General features: G+C 41.0%; 1 protein-coding gene across 5 annotated transcripts in view; it reads left to right on the forward strand.

Moving 5' to 3' along the window:
- Positions 1-1,207: 1,207 nt before the first annotated feature.
- LARS2 (leucyl-tRNA synthetase 2, mitochondrial) overlaps positions 1,208-22,822 on the forward strand; it is a 168,364-nt gene continuing 146,749 nt past the window's right edge. For 4 of the 5 annotated variants that reach the window (XM_002758269.6, XM_078350650.1, XM_078350651.1 and 1 more), the window contains exons 1-3: positions 1,208-1,309; positions 5,733-5,984; positions 11,410-11,538. In XM_002758269.6, the coding sequence (XP_002758315.2) occupies positions 5,754-5,984; positions 11,410-11,538 (360 nt within the window). In that variant the 5' untranslated portion in view covers positions 1,208-1,309; positions 5,733-5,753. Of the gene's footprint in view, positions 1,379-5,732; positions 5,985-11,409; positions 11,539-22,822 lie in introns of all 5 variants that reach the window. The other variant, XM_035275054.3, reaches the window with a different exon arrangement.

The raw sequence follows: 22,822 nt of genomic DNA on the forward strand, positions 1-22,822 counted from the left end.
TGAACCATTGTGAATCATCCCTTTGTCCAGCATATCTATGCTGTATAGCTACCAACTTAGTAGCCATCTCAATTATCAGATTGACAGATCACAATAAGAAGGGTGAGGACAGTATGTTAAGATATTTTGAGAGAGACCAGTTATGGAACTTTTTATTACAGCATATTGTTAAAATTGTTCCATTTTATTATTGGGTATTGCTGTTAATCTCTTACTGTGTCTAATTTACAAATTAAACCTTATCATAGGTGTGTGTGCATAGGAAACAGCATATGTAGGGTTCAGTACTGTCCCAGTTTCAGGCATCCACTGGAGATCCTGGCACATGTCTGATGAGAATAGGGGGGAACTACTGTAATCATGGGATGAATTTTTGTTTGATAGAGATGATTTCTGCCCTGTAGGAAAGAAATGGCTCCCAAACATTACTTTTTCCTATCCTATGGGATATCAACCAATTTTGCACAATTAGCAAATTCATTTCAGTGTCCTTGAATGACCACATATATGAGCTCTTCAAGTTATCCTTTAAACCGGCTCTACCTTTTTGAAAATTATGCTTTAACACCACTGGTTCTTTGCAATTCATTGATTTGTTGATTTATTACAAGCATGAAACACTTGCTGCTTGTGTGGCAGTGGGGCACGGGACATACAAACTCCTCTAGGAAAAGAGAAGGCATCATGTTTTCCTGACTCCCAGCACACTTGCCAGGTGAGAAAAGTACCTTACCCCAAATCTATTCTTGGCCATGTAATTTCACTCCCCGCCCCCAGGGCTAGAGGATTATGGAATATGGTGGAAGAAGGTGCCTCATTCATCATGCGGTCCATTAGGAATCAAGAGGTCCAGACCTGCCAACCACAGGACGCAGTTGTTGCTATGCTGGGATTCGAACCATCCGGTCTGGGCTGTATCCCAGGGCTCTTTTCACCAGCTGCCGCCTAGTTGATGCTGAGGCCACTAAATCAACGGCGTTCATCCGTCTGCTACATTTGTAATAATTTGAGCCTCAGACGTCTGCAGCTTTATCAACGCCAGTGCGGCTGAAGGGCGTGCCAGAGGCCGGGAGGCGTATCCCAGGGCGGCCGCGCATACGCCCCCGCCCCGCCCCGCGGGCTGCTGGGAGTCGAGGACTGCGTTGCTCTCCTTCCCCGGTCCCGCCCCCGTCTGTCTGTGTCTACGGCAGACGCTATCGATAAAGTTGTTGTTTTGACAATATGGCGGCGCCGTTGGTGCGTGGCCGGGAAGTGTTCGCCTAAAGGTGGAAAACGAGTAGAGGAGCCGCAGGCCAGAGCCTGTGAGCAGGTAAACCCCTGGACCAGGCGCAGCGAGATGAGGGACGAGGCCTGGTCTCCTCTTCCTCCGTCTCGAGAGGTTCTGACTTGCTGTGGGCAGAAAGGGAAGGTGCGGGCTGGGTTAGGTAGTCCTGGACCCTTTGAGTTTCCAAACTGAAAATGTCTGAGATTCAGGTCTTCAGGCTCTTTGAGCCACCGACTCCATTGATAGCTCTGGAGTCTTTCCTAGAAAAACGCATATATACACGTAGTTTTGTACTCAAGCTTTCCTCTCCAGTGCTCTCCTATCCCAGTTCATCCTTGTATCTTTCCCCCCGGGTTAGGGGTTTGGACCCAAGTGAAGGTCATCACTTGCCTCTCTGGGGCCCACAGGTCGTTGCCACATGTTAGGGCTCAGAAGTCCTCAGAAAGATGAGGTTTCAGACGAGAGATTTGCCTGAGGTCACAGGTAATGAGTAGCTGCAAAATCCAGAATATTTATTTGTTTTCACAAAATCTGGTTTCTTTAAGATGAACTTTCCCAGGTGCATTCTTGCGCTGTCTTTTGGGTGTAGTACACAGATGCCCTCATGTGCTTTTCCCCTGTATTCTTTTTCTGCCACCTCTTCTCCTAGGCTTCTCTCACGCCTGTAATCCCTTTTTTAGTAAGGATAAGATTTCAACTCTGTAGGAAAGAAATGGCCTCCCTGGTTCAAGCAATTCTCCTGCCTCAGCCTCCCGAGTAGCTGAGACTACAGGCCCCACCACCATGTCCGGCTAACTTTTGTATTTTTACACCTTTCACATTCCTCATATCCTCACAGCCATCTAATAAAGTCAGTAAGAGGCAGTCCCCTTCAGGGCTTTGGTGGGCGGGTACTTGGAGTGGCCAAGAACAAGGCCTGGGAAGTAAAGGAAAGGAATAGGGCTGGAACCTAGGAAGTTCTGTAATGAATCATAGCTGTGAATACTGACTATATATTGATTCCTGTGAATCTTTCTATGGAATTAGAACCTGAGTGGGGTCTTAGGGATTCCTAACCCCAAAGGATATGTGCTATTCTTAAAGGGTCTTAACACGTTATCAGATTGCTCCCCAGAAAGGTGGAATCAATTTACATTTACTACCAGCAGTTATGTAAAAAATGCATATTTCTTTTCATTTGGCAATTTGGTAACTAAACTTTCATTGTTTTAATTTGCATCTATTTGATTAGTTGTAAAGTTGATCTTTTTCATGTGTCCTCTTTATTAACCATTTATATGTCATCTTTGCTATTTCCTTTGTTCATTTTTAAAAATTCGATTTTTAGTGTTTCTTTTCTCATGAACTCAAGAGTAGAATAACCTTTTGTCATTGCAACTTTGGCAAACATTTTCTCATAGCTAATTGTTTGCTTTCCAATTCTGTTCATAATGGTTTTGGCATACAGATATTTTATATTTTTAGAGTCAGATTTATTAATATTTTCCTTTGTGAATTTTTTCATTGTTTTTTTACTCAGGACAGAACATCTGCACTCTTGAGATTTATTAAATGCTCATTTGTGTTTTTATCTTGTTTTATGGTACTTTAAAAAACATTCTCATTTATTGTATTTTATTTTTTCTTACTTCTGCTTTTCAGATCCAGACCTATATATAAAAAACATTATTTAATCTATCGGGGATTTACTCTGGTTTATGATTTGAGGTGGGGCTCTAATTTTAAGTTTTTCTCCTGTTTGTTGAATAATCTGTTACTCTCTAATCTGTTCCTGCTTTAAAAAAAAGAAAGGAACTTCAAAGGCTTTTAAATACTCAGATCTGTTTCAGGATTCTCTAGTTCATTCGTTTATTTAAGCAAAGGAGAGGTCATTAGTGAGCCAGGTATTATATAAACATATTTAGAAAGCTTATTCTTGTTGTGTAGACAGAGAGTGTAGACAGAGCAGTTCAAGTCACTTTTTATTGTATAATTTTGTTGTGCCCCTTTGTTTCTGTTTGAGAGCCTAGCCCAGAACACTCCTTATGTGTTCTTAGGGGATGCTGTCTAGGAGAGAAGTGACAGGCATCCATTTATGTGTCCTCTGCTAAACAGGCATTCTTTCGTTTGCAAAGGTATGAAAGTGTTGACTTAGCAAGAGAACTGTAAAATCTATGACGTTTATATAATTAGGGAGTTCTAATTATAGAACCCTAAGCCCTAAAAATAAATGCAGTTTGCCTTAAGCGTACAAAGTGTATGTTTATTAGGTTGTTTATATGGAATTGCTAACATTTAACCAATTTCATATAGTTCACCCAAATACCTGTAATCATACCTATGTGCTTTAAAATAGCCAAGCCCAACTATAAAGTTTTTTTTTTGAAATGGAGTCTCACTCTGTTGCCCAGGCTCTGGATTGCAGTGGCATGATCTCGGCACACTGCAACCTCTGTGCCTCCCTGGTTCACGCGATTCTCCTGCCTCAGCCTCCCGAGTAGCTGGGACTACAGACACCTGCCACCATGCCCACCTAACTTTTGTGTTTTTAGTAGAGATGGGGTTTCACCATATTGGCCAGGCTGGTCTCAAACTCCTGACCTTGTGGTCCGCCCGCCTCTGCCTCCCAAAGTGCTGAGATTACAGGCGTGAGCCACTGTGCTCGGCCGGGAGACTTTTTTTTTTTTTTTTTTTTAAAGTGTGTACTTTACCCCTAAAGAAGCAAGAGCTGTTTAATGCAGTGAGAATTGATATGTTAGTCAGTTACTTTGGCAGACCAACTTGTAAGATGCCCACATTATGTTGCTATCTTATGTGAGCAGGAAACTCACTGTTACAAGCCTTTATTGACATTCCTGGCAAAATTTGTGTCCAGTACATTGGTGAAACAGGCCAAATCCTAATAGATATGGAAAGAATTTTGAGAGAATCAAAGAACAGCAGCTTAGAGTTCTAGGTTAATTTATTTCTTTCTTGTTTTGATCTGTCGAAACAGATCAGAACCTGTTTTCGTCTGTCTTTTCACTGTAGCACTTCTTGAATGCTGTTAAGCAAGAAGAAGAAAGTTTAGGCTATTTAGTCACATATCTTAAATATTTGATGAAGTCTCTCCTCAACCCTTTAAATAGCAATAAAATGTGAAACTTCTTCAATGAGGTTATTTCCAGAATGTACCTGTGGAAGAATCCAATGAAACATTAAAATTGGATTTTGAATCACAACTGGATATCCTGCTAGGCCCCAACCTATGAGATGTATTCCAAAAAATAGCACTCACCATGACTACACAGTATAAATTTTTGTTTCTTATCTGCTTACCTTATAGTTTGTTTCTTATCTGTTTCCCTACTAGTTTGTAAGTGCCATGAAAGAAGGGACTCTAAGCCGGGTGCGATGGCTCATGCCTGTAATCCTAAGCACTTTAGGAGGCCAAGGTGGGTGGATCATGAGGTCAAGAGTTCGAGATCAGCCTGGCCAACATGGTGAAACCCCGTCTCTACTAAAAATACAAAAATTAGTCAGGCGTTGTTGTGCATGCCTATAATCCCAGCTACTCAGGAGGTGGAGGCAGGAGAATTGTTTGAACCCAGAAGGCCGAGGTTGCAGTGAGCCGAGACCCCGCCATTACACTCCAGCCTGGGCAACAGAGTGAGATTCTGTCTCAGAAACAAAGAAGGGACTCTGTTTTTGTTTGCTGCTGTATCCCCAGTGCCTAGAGCAATGTGTGGGCCTACTGGTACTCAGTCAATATTTGCTGGTGGCTCATGCCTGGAATCCCAGCACTTTGGTAAGCTAAGGCAGGTAGATTGCTTGAGCCCAGGAGTCAGAGGTTCCATTGAAGTATGCTTGTACCACTGCACCCCAGCCTGACTGAAAGAGCAGGATCCTGTCTCTAAAAAAGTAAGTAAGTAAATATTTGAAAAATGGAGAAGAAACTAAATGAATTAATAGTCTTCTAAATAACGGTTATTTTCTGGCTCAGCCTACACTGCATATTTAATTTATAATATGTATAAAAATTGCTAATAATAGTTCAGAATTTCTGGTCCTCCCGGGAGGCCTGTATTTAGACCCCTTCTGATGTTTGAGTCTAAGGCCAACCCAACATGTGCTTGAGCTGTTCTGAGGCTCGAAGACATAGGAGGTGGAGCCTGGTGGAGAGTCCCTGGGCTGGCCCACTGGGAGGGGAGGTAGGGCACTCCATGCCTTCCGTGCAGCTTGAGGTTGTGCAGGAGCTGCAGCTGATGGTCTCCATTTTTTCCTACAGGAGTTTTACATTGTTGATATTAGAGGTCACTGACGCTTTATATTTTCTATTAAAAAATTTGTGTTTAGCTCAATTGAATTGCTAAAGTATTTCAGGGAAAGAAACCATTAAAAGAGTAAGAGGAAAGCACAGGGTCAGAACACTGGACTATACCGAATGGAAAAATAAGCTCTGGGGAGGGTTTGAGGCAGCTCATCGTGTGCTTTCTACCCTCTTTTTCAGGGTTTTCCCACCTTCTGAAGAATGGCTTCAGCTTGGCAGAGATTGAGTTTTTATGCCTCTCTTCTGAAAAGACAGTTAAATGGTGGGCCAGATGTCATCAAGTGGGAAAGAGTAATTCCCGGATGTACTAGAAGTATCTATAGTGCCACGGGAAAGTGGACAAAAGAGTATACACTGCAGACCAGAAAGGATGTTGAGAAATGGTGGCATCAACGAATAAAAGAACAGGCCTCCAAAATTTCAGAAACGGATGTGAGTATTCTGAGCGATTCTTAGAGGGTAGAGAAGAGGGGCTAAGGGTTTGGACTGGGGTTAGACTACCTGGTTCAAATAAGATATTAAATATGTGACCCTGAACCAAATTGTTGAATTTCTCTGTGCTTCAATTCTCTTATCTGAAATGGAGAGTGATAATAATCGTGCCCACCTGCACTATTGGGAGGGGTAAATGGATTGGGAGGCACAAATGAGGTGACAGAAGGAGAGTGCTTAGAAGAGTTTCCAGTGTGGTGGATGCACACATAGTAATATTGTGCACGAGGTATATGGCAGACAGCAGCACACTAGGTGTTCTAGAGCAACATTTCCTAGGGGAAGCTCATCAAAATAGGAGCTTTACCAGATGTTGGGTCCTCTGTGGTCCATTGCATGGTGGGGCAGCACACAGGGATCTGGCAGGGTCATATCTGAGACTCCAAGAGAGGCACCTTGGTTCCTCGCTGCTGCATGGTTTGAGAAGTATCTGCCCTTTCCCTGGCAGGACCTTAGCCTCCAACTCTGTTCTGCTGCCTCAGCATCATGGTTTGGGGGATACCAGTCCTTCCACTGCTGTGATCTGGGGTAGGGTCTAACTTTAGGGTAGCAGCTACATGGGTTAGTGGACCCTTGGCTTCTGCACAGGTGCACTAGCTCGACACTCTACCTGAATTCATTGTGGAAGTATAATACTTGGCTGCAGCCAGTTTCCATAGAGTGCTCTCTCTTCCTTTTCTGGGAGGCTAATGTGCTGGGAATCAGTCTGGAATGTGTTAACCCTTACCTCTTCATAATGGTCAAAATGACAGGTGGGAGATGTGATTTGTTACATGACATGTTTGAAGCTGATCAGATCAGAGTTTTACTCTTAATATCTCTTTGTGGTAGTTATAGTCAAATAATACAAATGCTCTACATTTAATAAAGAGATTAGGCCCAAGGCAAGCAGTTGAGTAAGTACAGCTGCACAAGACCACACCTCTCTCGACTTGCCTTTTCCCCCTTCCTGATTCTGTGATCACACTCGTTCTTTCTATGAGACTGGTGGTTGTGAAAAATGAGTGAGGGGAGGGGAGCTATTTGTGTTAAACTGAAAGATGGTTTTGGGCAAAGGTTAGAAAGAAAAATTGCTATTGAGAAAGCTCTAGTATATAACAAGTAAAATGAAATTTTTTTAAAAAAGGAAGGTTTGAATGTAATGCATAATTTTACAATGAAAGCTTGACTTTTACCTCGTTAGGAAGTGAAAAGCCCTTGTGTCAACCTCATCAGACCAATATAACTTAATATAATTGAAAACAAACTCTTAAGGAGCAGTTTAATTCTGAGTGAGGACAGTAAAATTAGCTCTTTTTCCTTTTGTTTGGATTACCATTTATTAACTTCCAAACATTTCAACATTGTAGCGTACTGATTTTGTGACATCTCATTCTTCTTAAGCCTCTGGTTTTTAAAAATGTTAAATGGATCAAAATAAATTTTTTCAGTAATTGGGGGTATAGCATAAGGGGCATTGTGTGTGATCCCCAGGATTTGAATCAAGGAATGGCAAAGTAGAGCACTCAGTGAGAGAGCCAGAGCCTGGGCTGTAATGTGGTTCTGCCCCAGGAAACCTGCATCATCCGGGCCACATCATTTAACATTTTCTGGGCTCCTTGCATTATTGTTCGTCTCACAGAACTGTTTTGACAATCAAATGAGAAAATGTGTGACTTTCGCATTTTACAAACTGAAGTGGTATGTAAGTAAAAGACACCGGAAGATCAGAACGTGGTGTATCTCTCAGGAGCTGAGACTGTGACGGAATGCAGGTGGATTTTGAAGCATTTATAATCGATCTCACTGTGGTATTAGATTCACCTGAAATCCACTCAAATGAGTTTTTTGAAATGGATTGTCTTGCCATCACCGTAATTATTATTTAAAAAAGAATTTCCATTTAATAAGCATTTAACCATGTGCCAGGCACTATCTTTCAATTGATATCTCATTTAATCCTGAAACAACCCAGGGGATAGTGTTATTATCCTCATTTTTAGAGTAAGAAAACCGAGGCTCAGACAGAGGTTTAGGTAGTGTACCAAGACATGTCAGAGCCAGGATTCAAAATCAAACGTGTTTGATTCCTGAACTCGTGCTTTTTCACCCAGAACCTTCTTTTGTCTCACCTTTGATTTACAGATAGCAAACTAATCCCAAAAGGCAAAAGCATTTGCCTAAGGCTTCACAGCTAGTGGCAAAGCTGGGACCAGAACTAGGGCTCCAGACTCCTACTGGGGTGCTCCTTTTACTCTGTCATCCTGTAGGCTCAGCAACAGCTTCAGAGCATGATCTATAAAGAGGCAGAAGTCATCTTTCTTCTAAAGTCAGAAACTGACAAAAATAATAGGACCCACTTATAAAAGCTATCCTTTCCCCATCACTTAAAATCTTGATCTATTTTAAAGGAATTCTTGCACTTTTATATAATTATGAAAATTTCCCTTTCAATCAGATTCTTTCTCAATTATAACAGAAACTCCCATCATTTCTCTCTTTTCCACCCCCAGATGATAGAACTCATTTCATTGTCAGAGGAAAATGACTTAATTCATGCAGAAAAGAAAAAGGCAGGGACAGGCATTAAGCTGAATACCTTTTCTGTAATAAACAAAAATATTCTTCAAAATTAAAGACTTTAGAAAACAATATTTTTCTATGTATCTTTTATGAACTCAGATTTGGATTTTGTCTTAGCTAGTATATAATTATTCATTTGATTTTGCTATTAATTTAATCTTTATTGAACAAATATAAAAAAGGAGATGCTAGTAAAGAAATTACAAGTGGAAAATGTTTGGGGCAAGATTGTTACATGTGTAATCAAATAAACATATTAGTATAATAAAAAAATTGTATGTAAAAAGTTTAAAATGAAAAACAGAAACAGCTTTGATCAAGGATTTTACTGTTTTTCTAACTCCCAAAGGACTCTTAACAGCTATTTTCACATATTCCTAAAAATGTCCTAAGAATAAGCCTTAGGCTTAATTCATTGTAAAGAGTAAGGTTTGAATTGAGTGGACAGTTTTCTTCTGATTCTGCAGTAAGTACAAGAATGAGTCTTGTATCTCCTTGGAGGGACTTGCTCATAAGCTGCGAAGGTCATCTGCCACTCATTTTCTTAAGGACAGTTATTAAGTTCCTGAGTTCCCACCAGTCCTTGAATCTCGGGTCCTCTCTCACACTTCTGAGGTTTTCCTCAGAGTTATAAATCTGCAGTTTCTAATTAAAGTGTGTGCCCATTGTGTTGCTTTCCATCCTCTTTGTATAATTCCATTGTAGTTGTCATTTCAGCATTTCCAGATGATTTTCTAGTTTGTGTATGATCCAGATTTCCTAATTGTTCTCTTTTTCCCATTTCTTCCTTCAGGCAGCTAACACTCCTTGGTAATTTCTAGAGGATGGGCAGCACAAAGAAAAGTCCTACTCTAGTTTTTGTGGGGTTTTCTTTGTTTGTTTTTTGCTGCTTGCTAATGGTTCTATTAAAGATTTGTTTAAGTTCTTTGCTGAAGGAAGTTAAGAACTCCTTGGCAAAAATCTCATTTCTGGTTTCTTCTGCTCTACTGATTATATTTGGTTTAAGTGCATTGTCAGTCATGCGAACACTCAGCAAACGATATTTAAAAAGCCCCTCCCACATATGTTCACAAAAGAAGGGTTATGAGTATTCTGTTTTGTGTTTGTTTTCATAACTTTGGGGGAAGCAAATTCTTAAAGAACTCTAGCAAAGCTCTAGGAAGAGAGTAAGGCCAGAAAGAAAAAAACAGAAGGCAGAAATAAATTAATAAATAAAGCAGAAGTTCTGACCCTCAGTGACCAAACAGAAGCAGTCACCCAGTTACCTTTTGCTCTTCCTTTCTCTCCAGCCCCTCCACCCCCGACCCTGTCATGAGATGACTTAAACTTGGGTATGGGGAACCCTCCTATTACCTGGATAGGATTTGTGAAGTTCGCTGGGTAAAAAGTGCTCCACAGGGGCCAGTTATCAAGCTTTTGGGCAGAAAGGCCAATGAACATTTATCCAACATTTTATTAAACTCCTGCTGGTGTTGGGGCAGATGTGGAGAAAGAGGTGACTAAAGCACAGTGCTTGCCCTTGATCAGTAGGTCTCCCCAGTAGGAGTCCATTCAAGGACTACCATCTTTGTTTGCCTCATCCATTCATGTGCATACTCATGACAACTTTCATCATTTTACCAGGGGAAGAATTAAGAGGTCAGAAGTCAGTCATTGGCCTGCATTCCTTCTGTGCAGGTACATGTAAAGTTTTCTGTGTTTCTGGTGATGAAGCTGCTGCTTTGGAAGCTGGAGAGTTATATAACCCTGATCTGAGGCTGCTTATTTATAATCCCTGGAGAACAACAACCTTCTCCCTTTTTAAAAAATGTTTTTCAACATTTTTTGTTTAAAGATAAGCTCACAATACAATGGGGAAACCTAGGACCCAAATTGGTACCTTAGGATCCTGTTGTTACTGCTAAATCTACATCAGAATGCAGCTGTAGAGAATTTAGGAAGGGACTCCAGTTTTAAAGATGTTACATCTATGTGATTCAATGATTGTTTCCTTGAATTGTATAGATACATGTGTCAGAGCTTCCTTTGGAAAAACAGACAGTTCTTTAAGGACCTAGACAGAAGCTGTCTTAAAAGAGAAGTATTTTTTTTTAATGGAGTAGCCATTCTTTTCTTCCTCTACTTTCCTAATCAACTTGCTTTCACTTTACTGACTTACCCTGAATTCTTTATTGCCTGAGATCCAAGAACCTTCTCTTGGGGTCTGCATTGGCACCACTTTTTTTTCCGTAGGTTATTGGGGTACAGGTGGTATTTGGTTACACGAATAAGTATACTGCACCCACCACTTGAACAGTATACGCGACACCCTATTCATAGCCTTTTATTCCTCACCACACTCCCACACTTCCCACCAAGTTTCCGAAGTCCATTGTATCATTCTTAAGCCTTTGTGTCCTCATACCATAGCTTCCACATGTCAGTGAGAACATAGGATGTTTGGTTTTTCATTCCTCTGTTACTTCACTTAGAATAATAGTTTCCAGTCTCATCCAGGTCACTGCAAATGCTATTAATTCATTCCTTTTAAAAGAGAAGTTTTTAAAAGAACAAAAAATTTAGATATATGGATAATTAACACTTAGAGGTTATTTGGCATTATTTTGGACATTCTTTAGCTTAAACCAAGGCTTTAAATTTTGCTTTTGGACATTTTAGTTGATTTACACTCTGGGAACAGTCTTTTAAAAAGGAAACCTCAAAAATGTTAAATTATTACTTTGCGTAAAATGCCAAAATATTATATATACATGTGGAGTTTCCAGAAAACGATTAATAAATGCTCATTGTCATTCTTTCCTAGAAATCAAAGCCCAAATTTTACGTGCTTTCCATGTTCCCTTATCCTTCTGGTAAGCTGCACATGGGCCACGTGCGTGTCTACACCATCAGCGACACCATAGCACGCTTCCAGAAGATGAGAGGGATGCAGGTAAGAGCAGGTGCCCGCTGGAGCGGCCCTTGTCTGCCACACACAGGGTTGGCATGTAGTAATATGTGTTCAAGACAAATGAAGAAAACCAACTTCACTTAAGATTAGGACAGCTTTGAAGCTGGACATGAAAAGCTCAGTGTTAACTTTTATGGATTAGAATAAAGTATCTAGGTTAACTGGGGGGCAGCTGTGAGTTGGGTGTTGTGCTAGGGGTGGAGATCAGGTGGGAATGGGGTGAAAGGTAGATACAAATGTGGGTAACACTGATAATCTTCCCAGGAGATGCTCACCCATGAATAGAGAATCGTTTTATAAGGGACTGAGGTCAAGAGTATAAATACACATCAGTGCTATGAGTGGCAGGTGGGACTGTGAGAGATTTTTTTTTTTTTCTTCATTGAAAGAGAGATTTTTTTGCTTTCTATGATATTTTCCTTATTATTTGAGCATATTTTTATTTTCTAATGGAAAAAAATAATTTTTTTTTTTTAAGACAAAATATTTGGGGAGTAACAACTCTGGGAGTTAGGGAAAGTGCCACTAAAGAGGGAACATCTGGGCCAGGCAACTGGCTCATGCCTATAATCCCAGTGCTTTGGGAGGCTCAGGCAGAAGGATTACTTGAGCCCAGGAGGTCGAGACCCACCTGGGCAATGTAGCAAAACCCAGTCTCTGCAAATCATACAAAAAATTAGCCCAGTGTGGTGGCACATGCCTGTGGTCCCAGCTACTCAGGAGGCTAAGGTGGGATGATCGCTTGAACCTGGGAGGTCAAGGCTGCAGTGAGCTGTGATTGTGCCACTACACTCCAGTCTGGACAAGAGTGAGATGAGACCCTATCTTTGGGAAAGAAAAAAGAGAGAAAATCTGACATGGGCCTTGAGGGATGAGTTCAAATTTATTGGGAGAGAGAAGGACAAACACCCTTCCTTGGTTGATGTGGGTCATTCCTCTTTACCCCATTGCCTGCTTCTTTTTGTTGTTTTTGTTGTTGTTGTTGAGACAGGGTCTCAGTTTGCCACCCAGGCTGGAGTACAGTGGTTGCAATCACACAGCTCACTGCAACCTTGACCTCCTAGGCTCAAGTGACCCTTCCGACTCAGCCTCCCAAGTAGCTGGGACTATAGGTGCGCACCACCATGCCCAGCGTATTTTTTGTATATGTTGTAGAGACAGGGTTTTACCATGTTGTCCAGGCATGTCTTGAACTCCTGGGCTCAAGCAATCCACTGACCTCAGCCTCCCAAAGTACTAGGATTATTGATATGAGCTGCTGTGCTTAGCCCAGAGCCTAATCTTTACTAGCAGTCTTTAGCAACACATCATCTGTAAGATGGGTGTTGGATAATCATAATATCTTCTTTAACCACCTACGAAATGTGGCAGTATTGAAGAAGGGCTGAGAGCAAGGCCCACTGAACTAGACTACCAGGATTCAAATGCCAGGTCTTAACACTTACAAGCTGTGTGCATGGCCCACTGAACTAGACTACCAGGATTCAAATGCCAGGTCTTAACACTTACAAGCTGTGTGCATGGCCCACTGAACTAGACTACCAGGATTCAAATGCCAGGTCTTAACACTTACAAGCTATGTGGCCTTTGACTAGTTAATTAACCTCTTCCACACCTAGTTTCCTCTCATCTATAAAATAGGGATAAAATAGTACCTGCCCCATTGGCCTATTACAAGGATTCACAGAGGATGACTATGAAGCATTTAGAACATACCCAGCACACAGTATGTAACCATTAAGTATTAGGAATTGGCAGCAGTGGACAGGACCCTGCACACACCAACTCCTGAGAGTCAACTGTGTATATCTCCGCCCCATATTGTATGTATTAGTCACCTTCATGAAATCTGCCATTGTGGGAGTATTTACACCATGGAAATCAGCAAACCTACAAATCATGGCCTTTTCCTCCAGAGAGCTAATTGTTAAACATTTACTGGAACCCCAGTGGCCATTGCTACTATGAACCTGTTAGGGCCTATACAAATGAGATCTGCTGCCTCTCAGTTCTTCATATTTTCTTTTAGCAAGGTAGGTACAATCATTGTCATAACTGGTTTGAAATTTTATGCTGAGCTGACTGGCTGCAAGAAGTATTCCTAAAAGAGGGTCATGTTGTAATGTCTCTGTCACTTGAAGAGTTAATAACTTTATACTGCCAAATTCAGAGATTTGTGTTGCATCCTAAGATGGCCAAGGGTGTTTGTCTCTCTGGTTTTTGTCAGATGTTATTTTTCCCAGATACTGTTTTTCATTATTTCTGCTATGTTTATTAGAAAGAGGTGGGACAGGCCGGGTGCAGTGGCTCATGCCTGTAATCCCAGCACTTTGGGAGGCCAGGGTGGGTGGATCACCCGAGTTTGGGAGTTTGAGACCTGACCAACCTGAAGAAATCCTATCTCTACTAAAAATACAAAATTAGCCAGGCATGGTGGCCCGTGCCTGGTAATCTCAGCTACTCAGGAGGCTGAGGCAGGAGAATTGCTTGAATCCGGGAGGTGGAGGTTGCAGTGAGCCCAGATCACACCATTGCACTCCAACTCAGGCAACAAGAGTGAAACTCAGTTTCAGAAAAAAGAGGTGGGACAGAATGGATTGGCTCTTTGCCTGAAGTACAATGTTTTATCTCACTGTGATAAAGAATTTAGTTGTTATTCTTCAACTAGATTTGCCTTTATTTTTTTTTTTTTTTAGCTTATACCAACTTATTTCAGACAAGTAGTGAGTGCAGGCAAATTAGTAACAATTAAGCATTTTTTTTTTTTTTTAAAGATGGGGTTTCACCATGTTGGTCAGGCTGGTCTTGAACTCCTGACCTCAGGTGATCCACCCGCCTTGGCCTCCAAAGTGCTTGGATTACAGACGTGAGCCACCATGCCTGGCCGCATTTTTTTTTTTTGAGGTGGAGTTTTGCTCTTGTTGCCCAGGCTGGAGAGCAATGGCACGATCTTCGCACTTTGCAACCTCTCCCTCCTGAATTAAAACGATTCTCCTGCCTCAGCCTCCCAAGCAACTGAGATTATAGGCACCTGCCACCATGCTCAGCTAATTTTTGTATTTTAGTAGAGACGGGGTTTCACCATGTTGGTCAGGCTGGTCTCAAACTCCTGACCTCAGGTGATCCACCTGCCTTGGGACAATTAAGCTTTTACAGCAAAACTGTACATTTATGATAGGGTGCAGGGAAGCCTGTTAGCAAAACAGGTGTTTGAGAGGGTTGTAGGTGGGATTCTAATTTCCTTGGATGGGATGAGATGTTACAGAGGAGGCTCAAGGCAGAGCCCCAGGCCCAGAGGAACTGGTACATTTGTAAGCAGCTCAGGCCCAAAAGACAGAGTCCTCCTACCGTATCTGAAGCCTAAGGTCAGGCTAGACCCAGAAATTGAACAACGTAGATTTGAACCTACCACTTTCTAGCCAAGCAACTCTGCAGAGTCTTTTAATGTCTCTGCATCCCACTTTCTTAATCTTTAACTTAGGGATAACAATACTTTCTTCCTCACAGAGTTATGAGAGTTAGATGAGATTATTAATTTTATAATTATTGCATATATTTGGCACATAATAATCCCATAATAAATGATAGCTGTAATTATTATTTATACTGATCTGATTTCTCAGAGCTGCTTAGGAAGGTGATTCATCACCATTTAATAAATGAATCCTGCAATTCATATTGTCCATCCTGTGACTTGATTTGCTTCGTTATGGTTGGAACCACTATTTGTTACTTGGTTGATGGTTTCTTAGTCTGTGTGATCACCAGGTACCTAAGATTGCCTTTTTGTTTCACAGTTTCAGTTGCTGTGTTTAAGATGACAAGCCCTCTTTTCGGGGTGTTCTCTAGGTTCTCCTGAAATTAATTTCTTACTAATTTTCATAGTTCATATTTAAGTCAGAGCATCTCAGATACAATCACCAAATCTGGTGAAAACTTGTCTGGCCATTTTTAAGTGATGTGGCAAATGAGAAACAGAATTTGTGGCTTAAGTCAGTAATGTGAAAGAAAGTCTGTTGAGCTTCCTCCTCGTCATTTTAAAATCTTACCTGCCCAATGTCAGGATTGGTTCCTGAGCTTGAATAGACTTAGACTCAAGTTTAACAATCCTCACTCTAAGCAGGGGAGGAATATCTAATCTGGGACTGCCAAACAGAGGCTGACACATGTATTGATTAATTCAGTCAATAAATAATCATTGACCACAGCTTTATTCTTGAATGGAGATATGTTAAGTAGTTCTAAGGCACAGTAACAGCAACACTGTGGGTCGTAAAAAGTGGAGTGACCCATGCAGCGAGTCTGCTCTCTTCAAGGCCACCAGTGACCTCCATGGATATGTTACTGTCCTTTTCTTTCTCTGCCTCAGCAACATATCATACTGTGGATCGTTTTTCTCCCTGTTGAAACACTCTGCTCTCTTAGCATGAGACCCACTGGCCAGAATTTTCTGCTGCATCTTGGCTTCTTCCTCCCAATTTACTCGACAGATTTTTCCTGTTCCACTCTATCTTTGCATGCTCTTCATTAGGTTGATAAAGTTCCCCTTTATTTCTAATGTGCTGAGAATTTTTGTCATGAAAATCCCATTTCTGCATCTATTGAGATTAAGATGGTACATGGTTTTTCTCCTTGAATCTCTTAATGTGGTATATCATGTTGATTTTTTGTTTTTTTTCATATTAAGCCACCCTTGCATTACTGGGACAAATTCTGTTTGATCATGATGTATTTTTTTTCCTGAATATGTACATTGCTGTATTTAATTTGCTAATATCCCTATGTGCATGAGGGATATTAATCTGTAGCTTTTTTTTTTTTTGTAATATCCTTGCCTTGTTTGGTATCAGGGTTATACTGACTTCATCCCTTCTTCCTCTTTTGTGAAATCCTAGAGTATTATTGTTATTTCTTTTTCTTTCTTTTTTTTTTTTTTTTTGAGGCAGAGTCTCACTCTGTTGCCCAGGCCGGAGTGCAGTGGCACAATCTCAACTCACTGCAACCTCCACCTCACAGGTTCAAGCAATTCTCCTGCCTCAGCCTCCCTAGTAGCTGAGATTATAGGTGCCCACCACTATGCACAGCTAATTTTTATATTTTTAGTAGAGACAGCATTTCACGATGTTGGCCAGGCTGGTTTCAAACTCCTGACCTCAGATGATCTGCCCACCTTGGCCACCCAAAGTGCTGTGATTACAGGTGTGAGCCACTGTGCCCAGCTTATAGTTGTTGTTTCTATCTTGTTTGATAGCATTGACCAGTGATGGTATCTGGGTCTAGAGTTTTCCTTTTTTGGAAGTGTTAAAATTATAATTTGTTTCTTTATGAACATAGGGCTATTTGTATCTTCAGTTTCTTTCTGTATCAGTTTTAAGAAGTCATGTTTTTCAAGAAATTTGTCCATCCTACCCCAGATTCAGTTCTGGACTACCTTATCTTTTTTATCTTCCCACTCCCTCATTTTCACCTCTGTGGTTTTTACTTATGTGTCTCCTTCTAAGAGTGCCTCTCATTGTTCTCTATAAGTAAAAGTAAATCCTTGCTATTTTTCTTCTTTTTTTTTTTTTGTCTTTTGAGATGGAGTCTTGCTCTGTCACCCAGGCTAGAGCGCATTGGCATGATCTCTGCCTCCCAGGTTCAAGTAATTCTCCTGCCTCAGCCTCCTGAATAGCTGGGATTACAGGTGTGTGCCACCATGCCAGCTAATTTTAATAATTTTAGTAGGGATGGGATTTCACCATGTTGGCCAGGCTGATCTCGAACTCCTGACCTCAGGTGATTCGCCCACCTTAGCCTCCCAAAGTGCTGAGATTACAGGCATGAGCCATTGCGCCTGGCCAGTCCTTGCTATTGTTCAAGGTCCATTTAACTTTTTACTTCTACCATAAACCCATCCCTCAATTCTCCAGTTCACATTTGTTAAGAAATAGTTTAGCACTTACAGAACCACAAACTAAATTTGGGGAAGTCTATATGTCCTCTATATGTTGTTTTATCTGCCCAATAATATAAGCTTCTCAGTGGGAGCAAAGGTGTTTCTGACTTTTTTTGTGTTAGCATGTCAAGTTTTTTTGTTTGTTTTTTCTTTTATTTTTTTAAATTTTTCTTTAGGCAAGATGGGGTCTCACTATATTGACTAGGCTGGTCTCAAACTGCTGGCCTCAAGCAATCTTCTCATCTTGGCCTCCCAAAGTGCTAGGATTATAGGCATGAGCCACCACACCCAATCATCATTTCAAGTTTTTAATGGTCAAATGTAACTAACATGTTTTTAGGTCTATAGCCTATAAGGTCCTTTGTTCCCAAGGATTTTATAATCTGATAAGCCTCAACTGTTTGAGTAAATTGATTCAATGGATGTTCTTAAAAGCATACAACTCCTTTGTTTTAAGTCTGGACTAAGTGTTCATTGTGCATATATAGCCCACAATAATGTTTCTCAAACTTTAGAACTCACATATCCCAACAACGAAATCCTTGGGTTTGGTAAATATTGAATTAAAAGTTAAACCGTGTCATTCTAGATGATTACTTGATATTTAGATCATTCATTATAAACACAAAAGCAACCCCAGACATCCAGTTCACGTGCTAGTTCTTGATGTTCAGGTTGTCATTCAGGAAGAGTGAGACCATGCTGCTGTAATAATCCCCAAATCTCAGTGGCTTAAAACAACAAAATTTCATTTCTTGCTTTTTCTACATGCCTAGCAGGAGGGCTCTGTTCAAGGTAGTCAGGACCTGGATGATGGCTGTTCTTATCTCAGTGAGTGCCTCTCCATCTCTGTGACTGGGAGAAGGGGGTATTGTGAATTCCCATTGGCTCTTAAATCTTCCACTTGGGCTCAAGTCACTTCCACTAACATGGTCATATCCAACCTCAAAGAGGGTAAAGAGTGTTCCCACCACATGCCAAGACGATGAGGAGGTTCAGAATGTTTGTCACCGGCTCCAGTGACCACCACCTAAGGTGATCTAGATGATCCAGAATATTCTTATCTTAGGTACTCTTTTTAAAAATTATGGATGTAAAAGTGTACATTTAGAAGCCATCAGGGAGACTGGCAGACCTCTCAATTTGAGCCTCTGGAATTTGAGAAACATTACCCAGAGCATGAAGTTGTTGCCATCAAGTTTGGCATCCAACCATTTATGCTCTGTAAACATTTCTCTTGTGTGTCAGCGATTCTTAAACCTTAGGGTGCGTAATGATCCCCTGAGGAGTTTGCTAAAAAGGCACATTGCCAGATAGTCCTTGGTGAGGCTCAGGAATTGACATCTAAATAAGCATTTCAGGTAGTTCTTATATAAGTACTCTTCTAGATTTGGCACACAGATGAATGGGATCGGATGCTCCACAGAGCCAAATGGACATGGTTCTCCAGGTTCAAAAATACATCCCACTGAAATGAGAAGAAAGCTAAAGGTCACAAGCAGCTGAGCAGACACACAGATTAGATGTGGACTGTGTACATGGAGGTGCAGGTGGTGTGAGGGTGATAAATCAATTAGGAAACAGGGTGTTAGTCAAAGCAGGGGTGATGTCTGCCCTACCCACATCATGGATTTGTTGTGAGGTTTGTTGTGAGATGATCCCTGAGAAAACCCTCTAAAAACAATATGCAAATTTTCAAGTGTAACCCAGTTAATAGTAGCAATAATAAGAGAGTGATGAGGTTTGGAAGTTTGAGTGGGGGCCATTTGAAGCCAGAGATAAATTATTCTCTTTCAGTAATCAGAAGAGGCTGCACTGCCAGTTGGTTTCTTCTTAAACTCATAGAATGTCTGATGACATATTTGAAACTTAGCTCCATATGGTGATTTTGTTGTGTTTTCATATGTTGTATGCACAGATGGTTGGAAAATAAAATTCCCCACCTCCCACCTCGGCTGGTCTCCCCAGCACCTTCTGGTCCAGAAGCCGGGTGATAAAAGCATCAAGGTGCCAAGTCCCCCTCACAGAGTTAGGCTTGGACTAATTTGTCTCAGGCAAAAAGCCACCAGACATTGCCCAAGTAGAAGAGTTTTCTGCTTGGGCCTTTTTGCTATTCACTGTGGAGGAGGAAGAAAATTGAGGCTATGTGTCTGGCAGCTGCATAATCATAATATAATTACCCACAAATATCAGGAAGCAAGGGAAGTTCTTCGCAAGTAAACGATAATGTATGTTCCATCAGTTTTCAGTTTGCCAGTCAACAAGTGTTTACGAAGTGCCCAGAGAGTGCATAGCATGGCGTTTAGTTTTCAAACTGGCAAATCTCTGTAGCATCTGAAAGCAGATAGAGAATTTCCAGGGCTTATTCTCTCAGATGTCATTCGAAGGAGAGAATGAACTGCTGGTCCAGTGCCTTGATTGGAAACTGGCTGATTGATCTCCCTGTCATATCCCTCCAGGTTCCCAGAGGAGGTCTGCTGCTTTGGGTTTAGGTACTGTCATTTGATTTTTATAATCTGAAGTATTTGCTTGATTTTTATACCCAATCCATAATAATGGTGAGTTATTACACTTGCTAAACAAAATTAAATATTGTATTTCCCATTTCTTGGAAATAAGAAGTGTTGAACATACTCCAAAGACACCACGACACTCTGAAAATAGCAGTTTTTGGAGAAGCAGTAACCATGGTTGCTCTCAATTAGAAGCTGAATTGGTTTCAAATATGAAATTTTGTTATGATGAAATGGAGGGAAAGCTGGTCATCCGTAGGGAACTCGTTGGCCCTTTCATGGTGACAGTTACGCTGCTTCCCTCTCTGGTGGGAAGGCAGATGACCAGCTGCCTGGGCTTCCTTCCCTTCCATCTCCAAACTCTACTCGGTCTTACTTCTTGTGTCGGATAAACAACTGTCTCTTTGCTTCTTTAAAATAATTTTTTCTTTTAAAAATATACATGAAGTTCCTTATTCTGCCTATAAGAAAAGGAAATACAACATAGATAAGGCTGTAGTCCCCTTTGGGCACCCATTTCTGCATCAGGCCCCTCCAGCCAATAACCTCTGGCATTCTGCAGGTTATATGCCTTTAGAGCCTTCTCTGTATGTCATATGGAACTGTGTTTTCTCCTGCATCCCTTTCTTCTGCTTCTTCTAGTTTGCTTACTATCCATCCTGCCTGCCAACCCCAGACACCAAGGTCCACCCTGGCGGAGGGCAGAAGGACCCACCAGGGTGTGCCTTGGCCATGTGGCTGCCCGGCCTCACCTCCTGACCAGGGCCCTGACCCCTGTGTTTGCCTCTCATCAGTAACTCCTTGTCTTTCATGGTAATAGCTGTCCCCCACTCCTCCCTGATCTCAAAGTGAGGCAGGTTATGCAGTCCTGCTAGTGTTCTTGTGCTGGTCCTTGACCAGTTTGCTGCTAGGTCCATCCCTTGCTTTTTGCATGGCAGAACAGCTGACTCCTGCAGGTCAGGTTCCCAAGCTGGCCTCCTCCTGGTTTTGAACAACAGGAAATCCTGGTAACATTGGACGACAGGAGAAAAGGAGAGGCCAGAAAATTTCTCTCTCTTGATCTCTCTCTCTGCCCTGGTTTGGTCTTCACTAATCCAGTCCATCAGGGCAGTCTAGCCTGTTTGAGCTTCTGCTCAAACTCTGCTTTCTCACTTTGTCTCTGCAGTCTAGAGATTGTGGTAATGTTCTGCTCTTCCAAATGGCTGGTAGATTCACCGTTTGCTTGGCTTCCCACTAAACGTTAAATATGTAGAGTATTTGTTATATGAACCAGGTGGAAATGATGGTTTTTTAGACTTTGGAAGTTTATTTTATGGATTTCCAAGTTACAGCTACTGATACTTTTTCTTGATTCCATCTCTGAATAGTTTTACATTTATTATTTCAAAATTATGATCAGTAGTCTTCTGCCACCCTCTGTGATGTCACATTCCTATCTTCCCAAATGGACATGATACATATTTCAAAGTATATTTTCAGTAGATGTTTTTAAAAATCAAATATGTGGAAAAACTGTTCTGAAGCTGCAGAACGCACTCATGTCCAAGAATTTAACTTCGAGGAAGTTGAGCGAGTTCAGGTGGGCTCAAGCAAATAAATAGAGATGTCAATATTTTTTTTTGGCGGGAGGTGGGGGTAAATTGCCTAGTTAGCACATGTGAGTTACTTTTCAGTTAGCACAGTTCAGTTACTTTTCCAACTGTGGATGAATTAAAGTAAGTTATGGTGATAGAAAGAAAGGAATTGGAATTTTAAAACCTAAAAGGAGAGTTTGTAGTTCTTCCAGTGAATGGACAGTCTTGGCCGTAGAGAAATCAAAAGCAAGAAAGTACACCATGTATCTAGAGGTATTTGATCCGAACAGTGCCTGAGACATGTACAAAGTTGGGAAAGGAAGCACCTGACTTCCCCAGTGTCTTTCACATAAATAGGTCACAGAGAGCTAAAGCTGCTCTCTGTGGGGGAAGAGACAAGCTTTGGTATTTTGTAATCCTGTTGTAGGTCTTCATTTTGTTTCCACCTTGACAGTGGTGGATCACCTTATAGAACAAAAGTGAGCTTTGACCTTGGTCACTGGGCTCTGGGAAACCCAGGGTAACAAAGAAATGAAACCCTTTCCAATCTTGTAGAAATTTGGCTCACAGAGACGTTTATTCCAGTGCTCTGGCTCAGGGTGGGAAGAGCGATTCTGACTTCAAGATGCAAAGGCCCTTCCCACAATCTGATTCTACTGTTCTATCTAGGGCAAACATTTGTTTTTGTTGTTGTTAATTTTTGGTAAGAATATGAAGTATTAAGAAACTTTAAAAATTTTCTAACTTTATTTTCATAGACAGCTTAGTTAACATGTAAGCTAAGAATATCTTTCCATGTTAATTCTATCTGAAAACAAAAATAGAAATGAATAAGTATATTATGTAAATCTAGGCTGGTTTTTGTTACAGTCTCTGTATTGCCTTTATTTAAAAATATGGACGGCACTTAACAGAATGTTAATAGGCAGAAACATTGAATTGGTGCCATTTTGGCAGTTTTGACAAAGAAACCAAGTGGTAATTAAGTTTTCCTCTTTCTAGTGGAACAGTTACACAACAGTTACATTATTCTGCCAATGACACAGCCCTAGGAGAATTTAAAGCACAGCTGGAAGATGCTCAGGTGTTGTCATTGGAAGTATTGCAGAACTTTCTAGTAATATTGCCTATATCCTCAGCATTGGATTTTTTTTTTTTTTTTTTTTTTTTTAGCTCTTGAAATTTAAAAAGAAAAAGAATTGCAAAGCTTAGCAGCAAATACAGAATAATGTCATCTATGGATC

This window comes from Callithrix jacchus, chromosome 15 (genome assembly GCF_049354715.1).
Source record: "Callithrix jacchus isolate 240 chromosome 15, calJac240_pri, whole genome shotgun sequence".
In the NCBI taxonomy this organism is placed as follows: Eukaryota; Metazoa; Chordata; class Mammalia; order Primates; family Cebidae; genus Callithrix; species Callithrix jacchus.